The 15,821-nt window shown below is 31.3% G+C and overlaps 2 protein-coding genes across 2 annotated transcripts; both read left to right on the plus strand.

The window, feature by feature from the left end:
* Positions 1-2,215: 2,215 nt before the first annotated feature.
* Positions 2,216-8,831, plus strand: LOC117682975 (MAM domain-containing glycosylphosphatidylinositol anchor protein 1-like). The gene is made up of 6 exons (XM_066082451.1): positions 2,216-2,725; positions 4,625-4,679; positions 4,899-4,984; positions 5,263-5,389; positions 6,753-6,931; positions 8,401-8,831. Exons 1-6 carry the CDS (start codon positions 2,429-2,431, stop codon positions 8,485-8,487), a joined length of 831 nt encoding a protein of 276 aa, XP_065938523.1. The 5' UTR covers positions 2,216-2,428; the 3' UTR covers positions 8,488-8,831.
* A 2,639-nt stretch (positions 8,832-11,470) lies between these two features.
* LOC136274296 (thyroid hormone-induced protein B-like) lies at positions 11,471-15,326 on the plus strand. Its single transcript, XM_066080735.1, has 6 exons — positions 11,471-11,806; positions 12,676-12,729; positions 13,920-14,008; positions 14,147-14,273; positions 14,874-15,052; positions 15,203-15,326. Exons 1-6 carry the CDS (start codon positions 11,719-11,721, stop codon positions 15,281-15,283), a joined length of 618 nt encoding a protein of 205 aa, XP_065936807.1. The 5' UTR covers positions 11,471-11,718; the 3' UTR covers positions 15,284-15,326.
* The last annotated feature ends 495 nt before the right edge of the window (positions 15,327-15,821 follow it).

A 15,821-nucleotide genomic window follows, 5' to 3' on the forward strand; every position in this document is an offset into this window, starting at 1 on the left:
TAATTTCAATATCTAATGTTTTCACGAATAAGTAATTGTAAAAAATGGCATTTATTTTAACTTTAAAAAAATATCTTTGCGCGTGTTATCATTAAAAAAGTGCAGAATAATTTCAACAAGTATACCTCATTTTTTTAAACAGAGAAAGAGGGACACATGTTTTTTATACATGTAGAACGTACGTATGTGCATGAATATTTATTATTTTTTCATAATATCTATCCTACTTAGGATTCATAGAAATATCAAGTAAAAAACTTGCATTTTAAAAAAAGATTCATACGCTTTGGATCACAAAAGGAAAAATACAATCTCTATAATGAATGAATCATTACTTTTATATCAATGATGGTGCTAATAAATATTTTTAAATATAATATGACGCTAGTTCTCATCAGTAACCGCCATCTAACTTTACCCTTCATTACCGCACACCTGACCAGTTAATAAAAAAATATTAAATTATCAATAATAAAAAAGAAAATTGTTCTGATAATAATTATAAAAATGCTTCTATGTTTTAGCATCTTCCTTCTTTATATTATAAAAGTTCCGGTTGATAATAAGTTCAAAACCTTATTTTGTTAAATATAACGGAACCTAATAAAAAAGAAAATGTATTTTTTTGTTAACCATCAATACTAATACTTATGAATAAAAAGTTTCTCAGACATGGATATGATTACCTGCGGTATCATATAGAAAATAAATGCTATGGAATCATTAAAATTCGTTGGGGTAAATTTTCGATGATTGTGGTTTTTTGTTTATTTGTGGGGATTGAATTTCGTGCATGCGTCGGTTTTCAGTTTTAGTTAGAAAACAAGCTTTTCAAAATTTGTTTTCGTCGAGAATGTAAATTCGTTAGGTAGGGCTACCCATGAATACTACGAAAATTGAGCCGCCAGGAGTTAAGATATAGAGATAAAAACTAGTATTTATACAAGTGATTTGTTAAACAATCATGATACAAAGCTTGTTTCTAACAATATTAATGGTGCCTTATATACCAGATTGCAAAGCCTTGTTCACTCGTTTAATCAAACACCATCTGAGCCAAGGCACATTTACTTATATGCCATCAGTGTGTTTAACATTGTCAAATAAATCTGATATGGTATTCTTTTTAAAAGTTGATCCATATCCAAAAGTGTTGCAAGATATTGTAATATATAATTCATTTTGTCTGCTTTTCTGCTGATCCTGTGGGGGCATTTTAAAGATTAAACATATTCTGTACAGATTGATATCTCCCTAAAGACGCAACTAACCTATACAGTATTAATGTAAAATGAACTTTTTTATAGCGTATACTCGACTGAAGAATCGCTTAATCATCTGTGTGGTTTAACCGTTCAATGTAAGTCAATCAACACTTCATGTTATATACAGCCCACACTTTCTCAACAATGCATACACTGAAGCAGAATGAAATTGTAAAGAGCTTTGCCGACGATGGTCGGTTTCGTTGAGTTAATACATGGCTGTATTCAGTTTGACCTCTCACGTGAGGTGTCTTTCTTTGACAGTGCTCAAGTGATTGGCACATACCGAGTAACCTTAAGTTCTATCCTGCAACCACCACACAAATTTACCCTTAAGAACCGTACACTTAAACACTTTTTAAAAAGCAAACATCAAATAATCAATATTAAAACAAACATTTAATTGATCTGATTTTACTTTTTAAAATGCCTTGAGGAATTCATCAAGGACTAAGATCGATTTTACATCTGCGTTCGTCATGTAAAAGTTTTGTTCAATATACATTTCATAGATTTAATTTGTTTAATATAACATACAAAACGAAAACTATTTTATTATCTACAATCAATACGAATACTGAAGAAAAGAGTCTAAGATATAAATGTGATAACATGCTGTACAGTGTATCATTAAAAAAATAATTTTAAAAAGACAAATACTTGTGCTATTCTAAGTGATTTCATTACAAGCAATTATGAAAGAAAGTTTGTTCCTTTTCATATTAAGTGTTGCCTTATATGCCGGATTGTAAAGCCTTACGATTATTGGTATCATCATGCAACGTACGTAAATCTGGACCAAGCCACCGTCACATATATCATCAATGTGTTTGACGAATAAATCTGGCGTAATATAATTTTTTTAAGTTGATCCGTATCATAAAGTGATGCAAGATATTGTAATATATAATTCATTCTGTCTGCTTTTCTGTATATCCTGTGGGGGCATTTTAAAGATCAAGCATGTTGTATACAAAATAATATCTCCCTAAAGACGCACCTAACCTATACAGTATTAATGTACAATGAACCTTTTTAATAGCGTATCCTCAACCGGAGAATCGCTTAATCATCTGTGTGGTTTAACCGTACACTGTAGGTCAATCAACACTATTTGTTATATGCAGCCCACAACATCTCAACATCTCATATACTGAAGCAGAATGAAATTTCTAAGAGTTTTGCCGATGATGGTCGGTTTCGTTGAGTTAATCTATGGCTGTATTCAGTTTGACTTCTCACGTGAGGTGTCTTTCTTTGACAATGCTCAAGTGATTGGCACATATCCAGGATCCTCCAGAGAAGAATTATTTGGCGTGTGTGCTTCAAGATGTACCAAAGACATTCGATGTAACGCTATTGACATTTGTTCTGAAAATTTGAGGTGCAAATTAATCAGAGGCTGGTCACCACTTACGCCAGGAAACGTATCTGAAGGAGTGTGTCAACGATTTCAAATGGTAAATTCTCATATTCTCTCTCTCTCTTTCTCTCTCTCTCTCATTAAAGAAGGAATAAACAATCACTGAGGCACTTTTATAAGGACTGCTCTGTTAATTAGTATTTGCAATTAAGCTTCAGTATTAATGATACAATACAAGCCGAAAAGATCGGGTGTCGTTAGAAAAGTTCACAGAAACAGTAATTTACGGAAACATCACTGTGTAATAAAAATGATGTACTAGTTTGTTTTATTTAATGATTATCAATTAAAAAGTAAATCTGCAGAAAAATCAGATAATTTTAAATTTTTTTTTTCAAATTATACATCGATATTTTTTGGCATGATTTAAATTTACGGTGCACCATTTCAGGTGACGTCAAACAAACGGAAGGCAAACCTGTCTCTCTTTTCGAAAGTAAACACCTTACAGTTCCACACACTTTTCATGTTTTTTAACCCATTTATAAAATGTATCTTAATACGAAGTTTGTCAATTTTTAAAAAAATAGATAATAATAATTTTTTAATAAAGTATTTTGTAGTATATCGTAGATCATATAGGTCCAGAAATATCTGTTCAAGGAAATTAAGCGAAATCCATAAGTGCAAGATCCGGGCTAAATGGGATTTTGTTCGTTATAAAAAAGATCAGTCTTTCTATCTTTGAACCTTTGATGTCATTTGTAAACCATTTTCCATATTCGGCGATCAAACAGTCAGAAATCATTCAATTAAATTGAAACTTTTGCAAATTGAGGTTTATGAGTTATTGTAATGTCAGATGAATATTGTGCATATCTATGAGTTCGTATTTTTTCTCAAATAGGCAAAATAAAGACTTAATATTATTTGAAAGTTAATTTTAATCCATTATCTGAAGAAAAAAATGTAAATCATACATATCAAACATTCACAGCATAAACACTTGAGGTACAGAGGATTTTGATAATTTCGAAACCTACATTTGAATTCGCGTAAATGTTTTGCAATTTAGTCTTCTATCATTGCAAAAACTCTAACTTGTGTTTCTTTTATAGTAAAGACCTGAAATCTGGTCACAACTATCCTTAGTGTTTGTACTTAATACTAAATAAATTTCAAGGTCATAACAAAAGGTCAAATATGGTGACGTTTTCTCGGATTTTTATCTATTTTTAAGGTTGTCAAATAAACTTAAACCTCAATTGATTTAAAACCAATTGTTAAATTTTAAATATGTTGGTATATTTTAATTACATGGTCATGGCAATCATACTGTTACATGTTATTTAAATTTGAATAATACAATTTCATTTTAGAGACTAATAAGTGATGCAAATTATCGTCTTAAGGAGAATTTACGAACCCAAGTTGTACAATATATTGCATCAGAAGATTTGCAAGCAATAATTTATTTCAAAAACTTTAAGCATTTAAAAGATCTCCTGTATAAAAGGCAGTACAGGCATTTGTAATATCTTGAAAAGTAACTTATTGTCATAGCAAATCACAACGGTCACTATTTTACTTTCTCTCCAATCAACGGAGGTTCAATGGGTAGGTATGGGGCGGTATTGTCAAAAATTGCCAGGGCAGATTTTTTTTTTTTTGATTTGAAATATTTATAGATTTTATTCAAAAAATTTCGGAAAAATTGAATGATAAGATAAAATAATCTTGTCAGTTTTGTGCTACCTTAAACGGCTCAATTACTTATTATAAAAAGAAAAAATGCGTACAAAATATAGTTTAAACAGTTTAAGTTTAAAAATGATTACTTTCACTGGTAACATATTCCGCTCACAATTGAACTTGTCCGCAAAATTTTCTCACAATCCTCGTATATAGTTACTTAAAAATGTTTTTTTTATGATTTTTATTCCAGGGCGACACTTGGATTGTCAAATTAATATTATACAATGTATATTTTTTTTAGATGTGTGAAGATGGATATTTCTATGACAGACAGAACGAATCTTGTCTTCAGCACTGTACGTCTTATATATTAACCAAATTCCTTTATTCATATCTTTACAAACTAAGTTATACTTACTGAATATTCATACTTTGAAGAGAGAAGTATAACAACCGTTATTAATACAAAAGCGCTCAACGATATAAATATCAGTAATTGTTTGCAATTGACTAGAGGCTCAATTTTCTAATAATCTTTGTTTTATATTTCCTATCTTGACTTCTCTTTATTTCAGATTATTGCGACTTTGAGAGTAATCCAGAATCGGCCTGTTTTCTCTCCGAAAGTTCATCAGACGAATTTGATTGGACCATTCTTACGGTGGGTAGTTAACAAAATTTTAAATTATATCGAAGCCTTGTTATCTTACAATCCTGCTTATAAAGGAGTAGGTTGGAGGTGGGTAGGTAATTTGGAAACAAATAACAACGATTGTTTTCTTTATGGGGATACAATATCTGAATGCAACAATTAAGGTTTTTGTTGGATGTGTTCATTATTACAACATTATGATTAATTAGTAACAATCAAATATTTGTGATTGATACAAATGACCAATTTTCAAGTCCTTTCTAATAATAATGATTTATTTAACACAGGGTTCGACAGGATCCGTAGGCACGGGTCCTACCTCAGCGTACCATGGATTGCGTTACAAATACATTGAAACATCCACAATTGTGCTGGGACAAAGAGCAATACTGGAGAGTTCAACGTCATTTCAAGGTACACTGCACTGCTATTCCTTTCCAATGATATTAATAAATCATTTATACACGTAAAACATATCAGTCAGGGTAGTATTCAGTTTGTAAATATATTAAGGAGTCCGACTTTTGTCAATAAAGGTGAAATTAAAAATACTGCTGGTTTTAATTTAATTCTTTTAAAGCACTTTCTAATCTTTTTTTTCTATACAATGGTACAATATAGTATTCCAAATCATAAGTGCTGATTTAAGTTAGAGAGCCTGGTTGAAATATTATGTAAATAACAGAAGAACTACAGTTGTTTTGATTGCCATTTTTGGGGCATTTTTTGCAAATGATCGCCTTAAATTTATTTACTGTAAGACACATTTGCTTTAATGATTTTATCCACAAGTAAAAAAATTATGAACAAACGCTGTATTATTTTTTGTGGGTCTATTACCGATTAAATGATAGTAAAACGTCTTATGATCAATACTAAACAAGCTTTAATGGTGATATATTAATATCACGCACGCAGCATTAGGTGGCGGGTGAACAGGGATCCAGGGGACCTAGCCCCCATTTTTTGCAGCATACATTTGCTTTAAATTAACATAAAAAAATGAACTATCATGAAATCCCATCCCCCCATACTTTTGTGGAAGTATGTTATACATTGAAGTAAAAATTAGGAATTCAACAGTGAATTTGAAGCTACAAGGAATTTACTACGCATCCCCCCCCCCCCAACCCTGAGAATTAAGATTTTTCATGGTTTTGAGAATTTGTTTCTTTTTTATGGTTATCAATTTTTTCGGTTAAGGTTGCCCCCCTCCCCCCCTCTGCCCACTTTAAAAAACGACGCTACGTGCCTGAATATCGTGCATTTATTCACAACAAAGTTTGAACTCTCTTGTGTGTAACTTGTAACCAGAACAGAATTTTAATTTCTCATTCCGATTAAGAATATTTGTTTTATATAATTAAGAGAATATATTGTTTATTGAACAAAGAAATCAGTTACATGTATTGGGAATCTACTTTAACGCTCCATAAATCAAAATTTGCAGCATTCAACTTTCAAGCAGCATTATTGCCTCGGGTTGAAGGTCTTGAAATTTTATCTTTCAAGGGGAATGATGCGTAAATTACTTTTTTATTACATTAATATAACAAAATTAAAATGTATTAGTAATAAATGTAAATACTTCTATATACAGATAGTGTTATGTTTAATATATTTCTTCAAAGAACAAAAAGAAAAACTAATCAAATAAATATATAAATAAATTAACGTTGTTTAAAAGAGAAACTATCTGAATCTTGTCTGCTGATTTTTTGTATCCAATTCAAAATCGCAATAAATGTGCAGTGACTTTATACATCCATTCAATAAGCTAAAACCTACTGCCTGGCGATGTACTACCACATGTATGGGGCCACCATAAACACTCTCACCATCAGAACTAAGAACGGAAACAACGCCGCCATAGACCGCTGGAAATTGTCTGGTAACCAAGGCAACGTCTGGCACCATCTGTATGGGGTCAGCCTTCCATTGGACTCCCAAACAAAAGTAAAATAATTAAAGGCAAAACGTGTTTACAAGAACCAAACTTTTACAACCGCGAAAAAATAACTATCACAGATGTTACTCTCCTTACATGTAATACTATCCTTAATATAATAAGGGGAATATAAGGTCGGCCATTTTATTTATATGTGGACACATTTTTTTATCATTTCTTAAACTGACTTTCTCATACCAAAAACTGATCAGAACTTATATTTAACATTAATATTAAAATAAATATCATATATTTGATATTTTTGTTATCTTTTGACAACAATTTTGATCATACAATCTTTGGCATAAACAGTTAGTTAAAACAATAAACATTATTTTGCCTACAGTACCGATCAGACCCAACCTAACAGAAAGTAAACCCCAACTAAACCCTGGGTTTATTTTCTGGGTTTACTCTGGGTTTATTAGAGTGGACCAAGAGTAAACCCAGAGTAAACCCCAAGTAAACCCAGAGTGGACACAGAGAGTAAACCCCGATTAGAAGAATACCCTGTAAGCAGACGCTTCTTGTGTATTCGGAATATACAAGGGGCAGAAATTACAGGTGGTAGGATGATAAGATAAAATACAGGTCTGCTTCACACTTCAGTGCGTATAGGTGACTCCAAAAACAATTCTCGAGTAAACCCAAAGTAAACCCCGAGTGGACCCACATTTCCAAAAAGTAAACCCTAAGTAAACCCAGAAAGTAAACCGAGGGTTTAGTTGGGGTTTACTCTGGTGTTAGGTTGGGTCTGATCGGTACTGTACATATATGTACATACGAGCGGATATCCCCTTAAGCAAATGCCGAGGTACATTTTTGCATTCGACGAAGCTTTAAGGTATTTAAGTGTTTCGAAAAAAACAACTATGCCATATAATAAACCACTGCATACAACGTTTATAACCACTTTTTGTTTTATATGTGACTCACCTGTAAGATGCGATTGTTTTCTTTTAATAATAAATTTCACAGAAAAATAACGTTTCTGATAGGAAAAACATTCTTTTTTTTCAGAATGTTTCTATTGGAAAAGAATAGAAATTTAACTTCCGATAGCATGTGAACCGACAGGGTTTTTAAAATTTTATACAAAAGTGGATTCCTTGCTCTAAAACTGGATGTTTGAATTAAATTCCTGGAAGAATGCTTTTTTATTTCTTAGGAAATATATTTTTTTTAGAAATCCTTTTTGTTTTCAAAAAAGAAGAAGAATTATTTTCCCGTTATATATTAATTTTCAAAGGTAATTACCTTACCTGTCATGCGAGACACACGAAATAGAAAAGTGGCAATATACTCTGTAGACAATGGTCTATCATTTAGTTATTGTTTATACATATCATTTTTTTTATGAAACTGTATCTTAAGTGGATAAGAAAAATGTCACATTTTTACAAATTATTATCCGGCACAGTATTACTAGATAGTGTCATTGAACTGACAATGAAATGTGTTTTTCTCCCTGATTTAGATTATCATCGAGGCCACTAAAGGATCCGATTTCACTGGCGATACTGCGATCGATTACGTTGAACTTTGGCCATTTGCATGCCCGTAGAAAATGACTTCATGAATGTCTAGTGCACTGTCAATCAAAGTTAACAACTTGATGATAGTTCACCAAACGCAGAAGACGTAAACAAGAAACGTTTTTATATTGTTTAGAAGGAGTTTGATGCCAAAGAGGGAAACATCCTGGAAAATGTTGTACTATCCAAAAAAGCTTGATAGTACTTTATGGCTATTTTATATTTCGATATATATAATTTAGTGGTTATTTCTTTTTTTTATGTTGCTCTCTAAATATTTTTTATCATCAAAATGGTACATCGGGCTCATTTCAATGTTTATTACTTGTTAATTCATCTTCGCTAACGTTCAAATAAAAACATGGATTGCGGTTCCTAGCCTTCATACCTATTCACGACAAAAAAAAACATTTAAAATGTAAAGTTCTTTTAAAATAATTTAAAAAAAAATAAAACTTCAAATGTACCATTTAAAAGATAAAAACAACAGACAAAACTGACAAACGGAAATTTTAAAGTGCGATAAATGTTACTTTGATGACACAAATAATTTAAATTTCTGATACAGAAGCTCAAAATTCAAACTTGAACATAAAATATAATTAGAAACTTTCATGGCTTGATATTTGAACGAAACAGAAATTCTTTTTTTTTAAATTGAATAAAGAATTGCTCCAAAATATACTAAGTCTTGCATATAACTGAGAGGTACATGTACCAATGTAAAATATATAGTTTGAAGAAGCATTAACAAAAAAAAAATGAAATTCATATTACAATTTGTGCGTTGTATTTATGATAATCAGACATGATATTGTATTGAATGATGTAACAACAAAAAATAGTTAATTTTGCCAGTACCAATTTATTTTAAAAGGGTATGGACACAATTTTGGTAAAAATTATTTTTTTCCGATTTTAATGCTTACAATGTTTCAAAAATTCATTTTTAATGGTAAATAAAAATTGTATTGGCATTCGTTGAGTTATCAGAAAATTACAGAGCTTACAGTTCTTTGCTATGTAAACAAAGCTTTTGTTTACATTTCGAATGATGAAGTGAAAATTTAAGTTTCAGACCTAAATTGAATGTGTTAACTGTTTATTTTCATTTAAAATGAATAAAAAGATTCACAAATCTGCTTAAACATATTTCTACCGGTATATTAAACCTATGTATACAAAACAGGGCAAGAGCCCTGTTAAATGACAGAGAAAAAAATGTGAGCCCTGTATTTTGCTCATAATTCTGACTCTCTAATTTCATTTGATCATTAGAAATGCATTCATAAAAAAATTGTTAATAACCTTTTGTTTTCAAATCAAACGTATTAGACATAAACATCAAACATTTTCTGATAGAAGCTTCACATTCATACTTTTATTTACTTTTCGTGTTTATGAAATATAATATCATTTACAAATGATTCAGACAGATAATTGATTGTCGTGTATACAATAAAATAAGTGCAATTTTATATTCCTATTTGTAAAATAAGGTCATAATTGATTTTCATGTATACAATTAAGTAAGTGCAGTTTTATATTGAATGTCCTATTTGTAAAATAAAGTTTTCGCTTAAATATTTGAGTTCTGGTAAAGAATGATAACTTTTCGATGGGTTTTTTTTCTTAAAGCTATTTTTTAAAATAAAGATGATGACCAAAGTTTTACTTCGTTACGTATTATTTATCATCATTGTAAATTCAAGACCATCTTTGCTCGTATGTGGGTCACGTAGCTAGAACTTTCTCGATCTTTTTAAGTAATCAAAATTTTGATTTTCAGGTGGTACAATGTATAAGCAAAACTAGAAATATTTTTATAGACATTTATAAAGAGGCTGGGTTTTTTGTTTTTGTTTAGGTATTTATTGATCAGCATTCCCTTACATTGTATCGGTAAAATGTATTTCTCCAGATATTCATTAAATATTCTCCGAGTAAATTGGGATATTTAACTTGTCAATAACCCCATACAAAGAATAGTTTGAAGCCGATATGGTGATCAATCAAGAGCTTTAAAGATCAATTTTTACAGTAAATATACTATTTTCTCGCATCATTACCGGTGTGAGATCGGTTTTTATAAGTGTGAGACAGCAGTGTAATATTTTTTTCTGTCTTACACCGTGTATTACTACGCCGCTCTTTAACGTAAACAAACCCTCTCTGCCGTAGGGAAATGCAAAATGATGAATTGAGATTATTCCTAACATGAAAATAATTGTTTTGCTTAATGAATTTACCATATTTATATTGAAAACAAAAAAACTGTCGTAAACTCTGCTCTCATTTTGACTTGCTCTATTTGAAGAACGCGAAGGGATAAACCTAGAATAATCTTTTAAACGTCATTACAGAAAGTAGTCAGAAATCTTTTCTTTTTTTAATAAAAAATAAAGCGATAAAAGTTAATTCATTATATACTCGTGTGGGATTAATCCACCTCAGAGCCAAGATTCCCGGTCTAGGACTCGGCAAAGCCAAATCCTGCCAAACCCTAGAACATGAATCTTGTCCCCTGAAAGGAATTTCACTATCCCACTCTCGTAATGATGAGTAATCTCAAGTATACCGATATGCGTTTAAAAAAAATATAGAAAAAATTAAGATGGTTTTAGCTTCCGATGTATTTTCCTCTTTTCATATAAAATTGTAATTTCTGGTAGAACCCCAGCCAACAGTAAGTGCATACATATTCTTCTGCTTGGTGCTGACACAATGTTGTGAAAGGCTTTCATCCCATACATTTTTCAGGGCAATACAATTGAGAATAAATCAATAAATCATAAAGTCGTGATTAAAAATCGTGGCTTTGGAAAGCGAGCTTTAGTGTGACATTGATACCAAGATTTGAATTTAACCCTGACGTCATCCGAACATGGAGACACGTGTATCAAGTATCCAGATCTATCGTGAAGCAAGAAGATAACTTGTGTCATATTTCGAGATAGATTACATAGTCGTCATCATCAACTTGTAAATTATTCATCATACACGTGCCTATTAATTATCGATCCAAAAAATCTCTTATAACGATAAGTTAGTTTGTTAACCATGGCGCGGGAAGTTATACTGGTATTGTTCTCCATATTTTACGGAACAGGACAATGTGAGAATTTCAGGTATACGAAAGACGTTTCTGCTCCGAATGCCAATCAAATCATCTCCAATGTATCTACAGAGTCCGTGAACTACCTTCGTGGTTCCTGCGTCAGTGAATGTATGTCTAACATTGACTGTAACGCCATAGATGTATGTGGGACGTATTGTCGCCTAATTCGAGGCTGGGACTCCTTATACACGGAACAGAACGTGGCAACGACCTGCCAACGATTTCAGATCGTAAGGATATTTTATTTATTAACCGGGATTGGGGGGGGGGGCTTATGTCGTTTATACTAATAGATGTAGAGTTGTATGGCATATTTTAATATTCTATTTAGAGAAGAGAAGAGTTCAGTCGTTCATGGAGAATAGATGGCTTTTGTATTTGTACTACTACTAGGTTTTTTGAGAAAATAACATGTATTATTGTTTTTTTTATTTTCTTTTACTCTTTTTTATTGCAACCGTAATATCTGGTCTGATTTTTGACTTATCAACATTTCAAAAGTATATTCGATTTAAGGTCCATAATATCAAGTTGTAAGGAAACTAAATGAGCGTACCCCCCCCCCTTTTTTTTTTTACAATAGTTGTTATTGTTATAACTTGTATAAAAACAGGAATCAAAAGTTACAATCTAAAAAGGACTTTATTTTTTGCGGAACAAAGGCCTAAATAAACAAGAAAAAATAGTTCTTGTAATTAAGGATAACTGAAGACTTTTTAACGTGATTCTCATTTAAAAAAAAAAAAAAAACAACAACAACAATGCATTGTATTTAGCTTAAGATAACTTATATATAGAGACTTACTTTTCAAAGCGTATTTAGAATACGATTTTTCAAACAATTACAAATTTTATTATTTTCATTTGTTCCATCAATTAAAAAATAAGTGGGAAGAATGATAAACCCGGATTTTTCAAACTTATTCAATTATCAATACATTAGCTTTTCTATTTATTAAGTCTTCATAATACACATGTCCAGATTAGAAATTATATAACAATATTGGAAACAGGAAAATGATCAAAATACCTTAGCAATTTAATAAAATTAGAAGAAAATTTGCTCGAACCTGGAAAATAAATGTTTATTTTGCTTTAGGAATGTGCAGCGGGGCAGTTTTACGACGTGCATTGGAGAGATGCGTTGCTCACGGTATGTAGCATATTTACTTTTATCACATGTTTAGCTCAATATACGATGGATTTTTGATGTAACACTGTGATGATGATGTGATGATGATACATGTGTATTTCTGTTACAATCATGTTTGAAGTTTTGCATTTTTGTAACCAACAAACTGATTGGCTAATACATCCAATGATTAAATAGTGGTTTATAAAACAACTGTTCCAACATATTTTATGTACAATCATGTACAAGTATAACTTTAGTAGCCATTGACTTCATATTTTATAATTTAATTTTTTGCTATCAGTTGTGGTCATTAGACCTTTAAAATAAGTTAAGATTTTATATGTTACTCAAAATAATTTTGAATACTTTCTGTTGGTTTTATCGCACTTTTTCATTTAGATAATCGTGTGGCACGCACTATAAAAATATTTTAAAATGCTTAAAACGATAGAACGCACCATATCTCAAAATTTTGATCACTGACATCATATAAATTTAATGCCAGCAGAGTAAGGTGAATATGATTAGTTAAATACTATAAACTATTTAGTATTATCATCATTCAGTATTTTTTTTAAATCAAATGAGATTTAAAAACTGATAGAGGATATTCGGACAGGAATATTTATAAAAATTGTGAATGAAAACTTGATGCTTTGTATAATTTTGTGTCACTATCATTCATAAACTGAATTTTTTTATTAAAAAAAATGTAGCAATTTGTATTATTTTCACAATTAAGAAAATCTAAATCATAGTGTAAAATTTTTAGGGATTTTACTGAAGTTTTCAAAAAAAAAAAATGGCCATTAAATCCAAAAGTAGGTCATTGACCTACTTTTTTGAAAGTGAAAAATAGCACTACCATGATAGGTCTATAACACACAAAATTTTTTTTTTTCATAGTAAACGTATACCTTGAATTATTTTCCGATAAAATAGTAATTAACACATTAAACATGATTAGAACATGATTAGAACATGTGATTAAAATAATCTCTCGTGGTTTGTGATTTCTATTTGGAACGTACGTGATAGTTATCGTAAAAATGCAAAAAAAAAAAAACAAGACCATAATTGCTAAATTTACCAGACATGCAGCATATGTCGTATTCAAAAGTCGCCAATATTTACCCCCGTCTAAATCTTATTACTTATCATTTTTACAACACACTCAAATCTAATGTTACACAATTTCTGTAATGAAGATTACTGTGACTTTGAGGCTGACCCCGAGGTGTCGTGTTTTCTGACGGAGGATCTAGCAGATGATGATGGTGACTGGATACGAAACACGGTAAACATTATAAAACATGTTTTAGAGTTGCAACTCTTTTTGTACATGGTACTGTAACCTTTCAACTGAGAATTTTTAGTCAACAAATTGTTTTGTTGGGAGGAAATACATTTTAATTCATAAATATGACTTTTACAGGGCCCGACAAACACTGGCACTACCGGACCAAATGGAGCCAGATTTGGTAGTTTCTACAAATACATGGACTCTGCTGCAATGAAGCGTAACGAAGTGGTAACACTGATTAGTTCCAAAGTCTTCACAGGTTTGTTCTCTGCATGCAGTGAAAAGAAGGGGGGGGGGGGTCAAATATGAGTTTCTTGTATGACTTTATTACGTGAACAATTTTCTTTTAATATTGATCCTCCTCTAGGTTTTCAAGGATTGTAATGTACATGATTACTTTCTGTGTTCCACGTTCTATTGACTTGTTCGATAACAATTATGAAATAGAATCATATATATGCGTCATGTTTTATTTATAAGTACATGTATAAGTTTCAAACAAACTTTGTACATAAAAATTCTAATATTGCATTGCAACGAACAACACCATTTATTTTCATTTGTTTTTTAATCCAAGGTTTATACTAGATAATAGTATTTTGATAAATTACTAATTCAGTTTGTACTATTATACATGTACATGTAATTCATTCCTTCAAACCCAAATTAAAACATATTTTATCGACAATAAATAAATGTAGTATTAAGAAGTTTGCTGAAGGCTTCGATCGATTGATAAACTGGTGTCGTACAAATGGATCTTGTATATTTTAGTTTCAATAGAGCTGTGAAGCACGATTGGTTTTCTTAAGAAATAGAGAAAATATTCTATAGATGTACATTTGAAAATATCTTGCAGCACGATCATATTGCCTGACATTCTATTATCACATGTCCGGGAGTCAAATGGGGGATCTGACGGTTTTCACAAAGAACGGAACCCAGTCAGTGGTAACTAAGTGGACCGAGAACACAGACCAGGGCGACGTCTGGATACAAGTTCCTGGAATTGATCTCAAACTTGATTCTCAAACTAAGGTACAGAGAGAGAGAGAGAGAGAGAGAGAGAGAGAGAGAGAGAGAGAGAGAGAGAGAGAGAGAGAGAGAGAGAAGCCTTTCGTGTTTCTGAATTTCCTCCGATATGGAACTAATGAGTTTTTTAAGTTGCTACGTATTTTTGGATTTCAGATTTTGATCACGGCTAAGAGAGATGGAAATGCGGCCGACATTGCGGTAGATCTGTTTGAGCTGTGGCCATATCCCTGTTAACAGAGGTGCATTGACTGAATATCGTTAAATTGGTACATGATAACAATTAATGTTCGTAATACTACAGGGAATCATACGTACTAAGTCTTGATGGATTTAAATACCCGCAACGTTATTTTTTACAAGATAAACGAAGGATAGGATTCACGCACGATAGGATAGGATTAACGCACGATATAACAGTAAACACGCACGATAGGATAGGATTAACGCACGATAGAACAGTATACACGCACAATAGGGTAGGATTAACGCACTATAGAACAGTATACATAGGCGATAGGATAGGATTGTTAAACGATAGGAAAGAATAAACGATGTTAATGATAAACGTATCATCGCTTTAAACAATCTTCCCGAATAATCTGATCATGGCAGAATTTGAGAAAGAACACGTACAAATAAAGATTTACGTAGAATTTCTTTTCAGTAACAATTGCCGAGTTGTTAACCATTGTTGCATCATTTATAAAATGTATTAAACTAAAATTATGAGCTTAAATAATCAATAAATTTTCTGTATTGTTAACATTGTTTG

Source organism: Magallana gigas, chromosome 4, assembly GCF_963853765.1.
Source record: "Magallana gigas chromosome 4, xbMagGiga1.1, whole genome shotgun sequence".
In the NCBI taxonomy this organism is placed as follows: domain Eukaryota; kingdom Metazoa; phylum Mollusca; class Bivalvia; order Ostreida; family Ostreidae; genus Magallana; species Magallana gigas.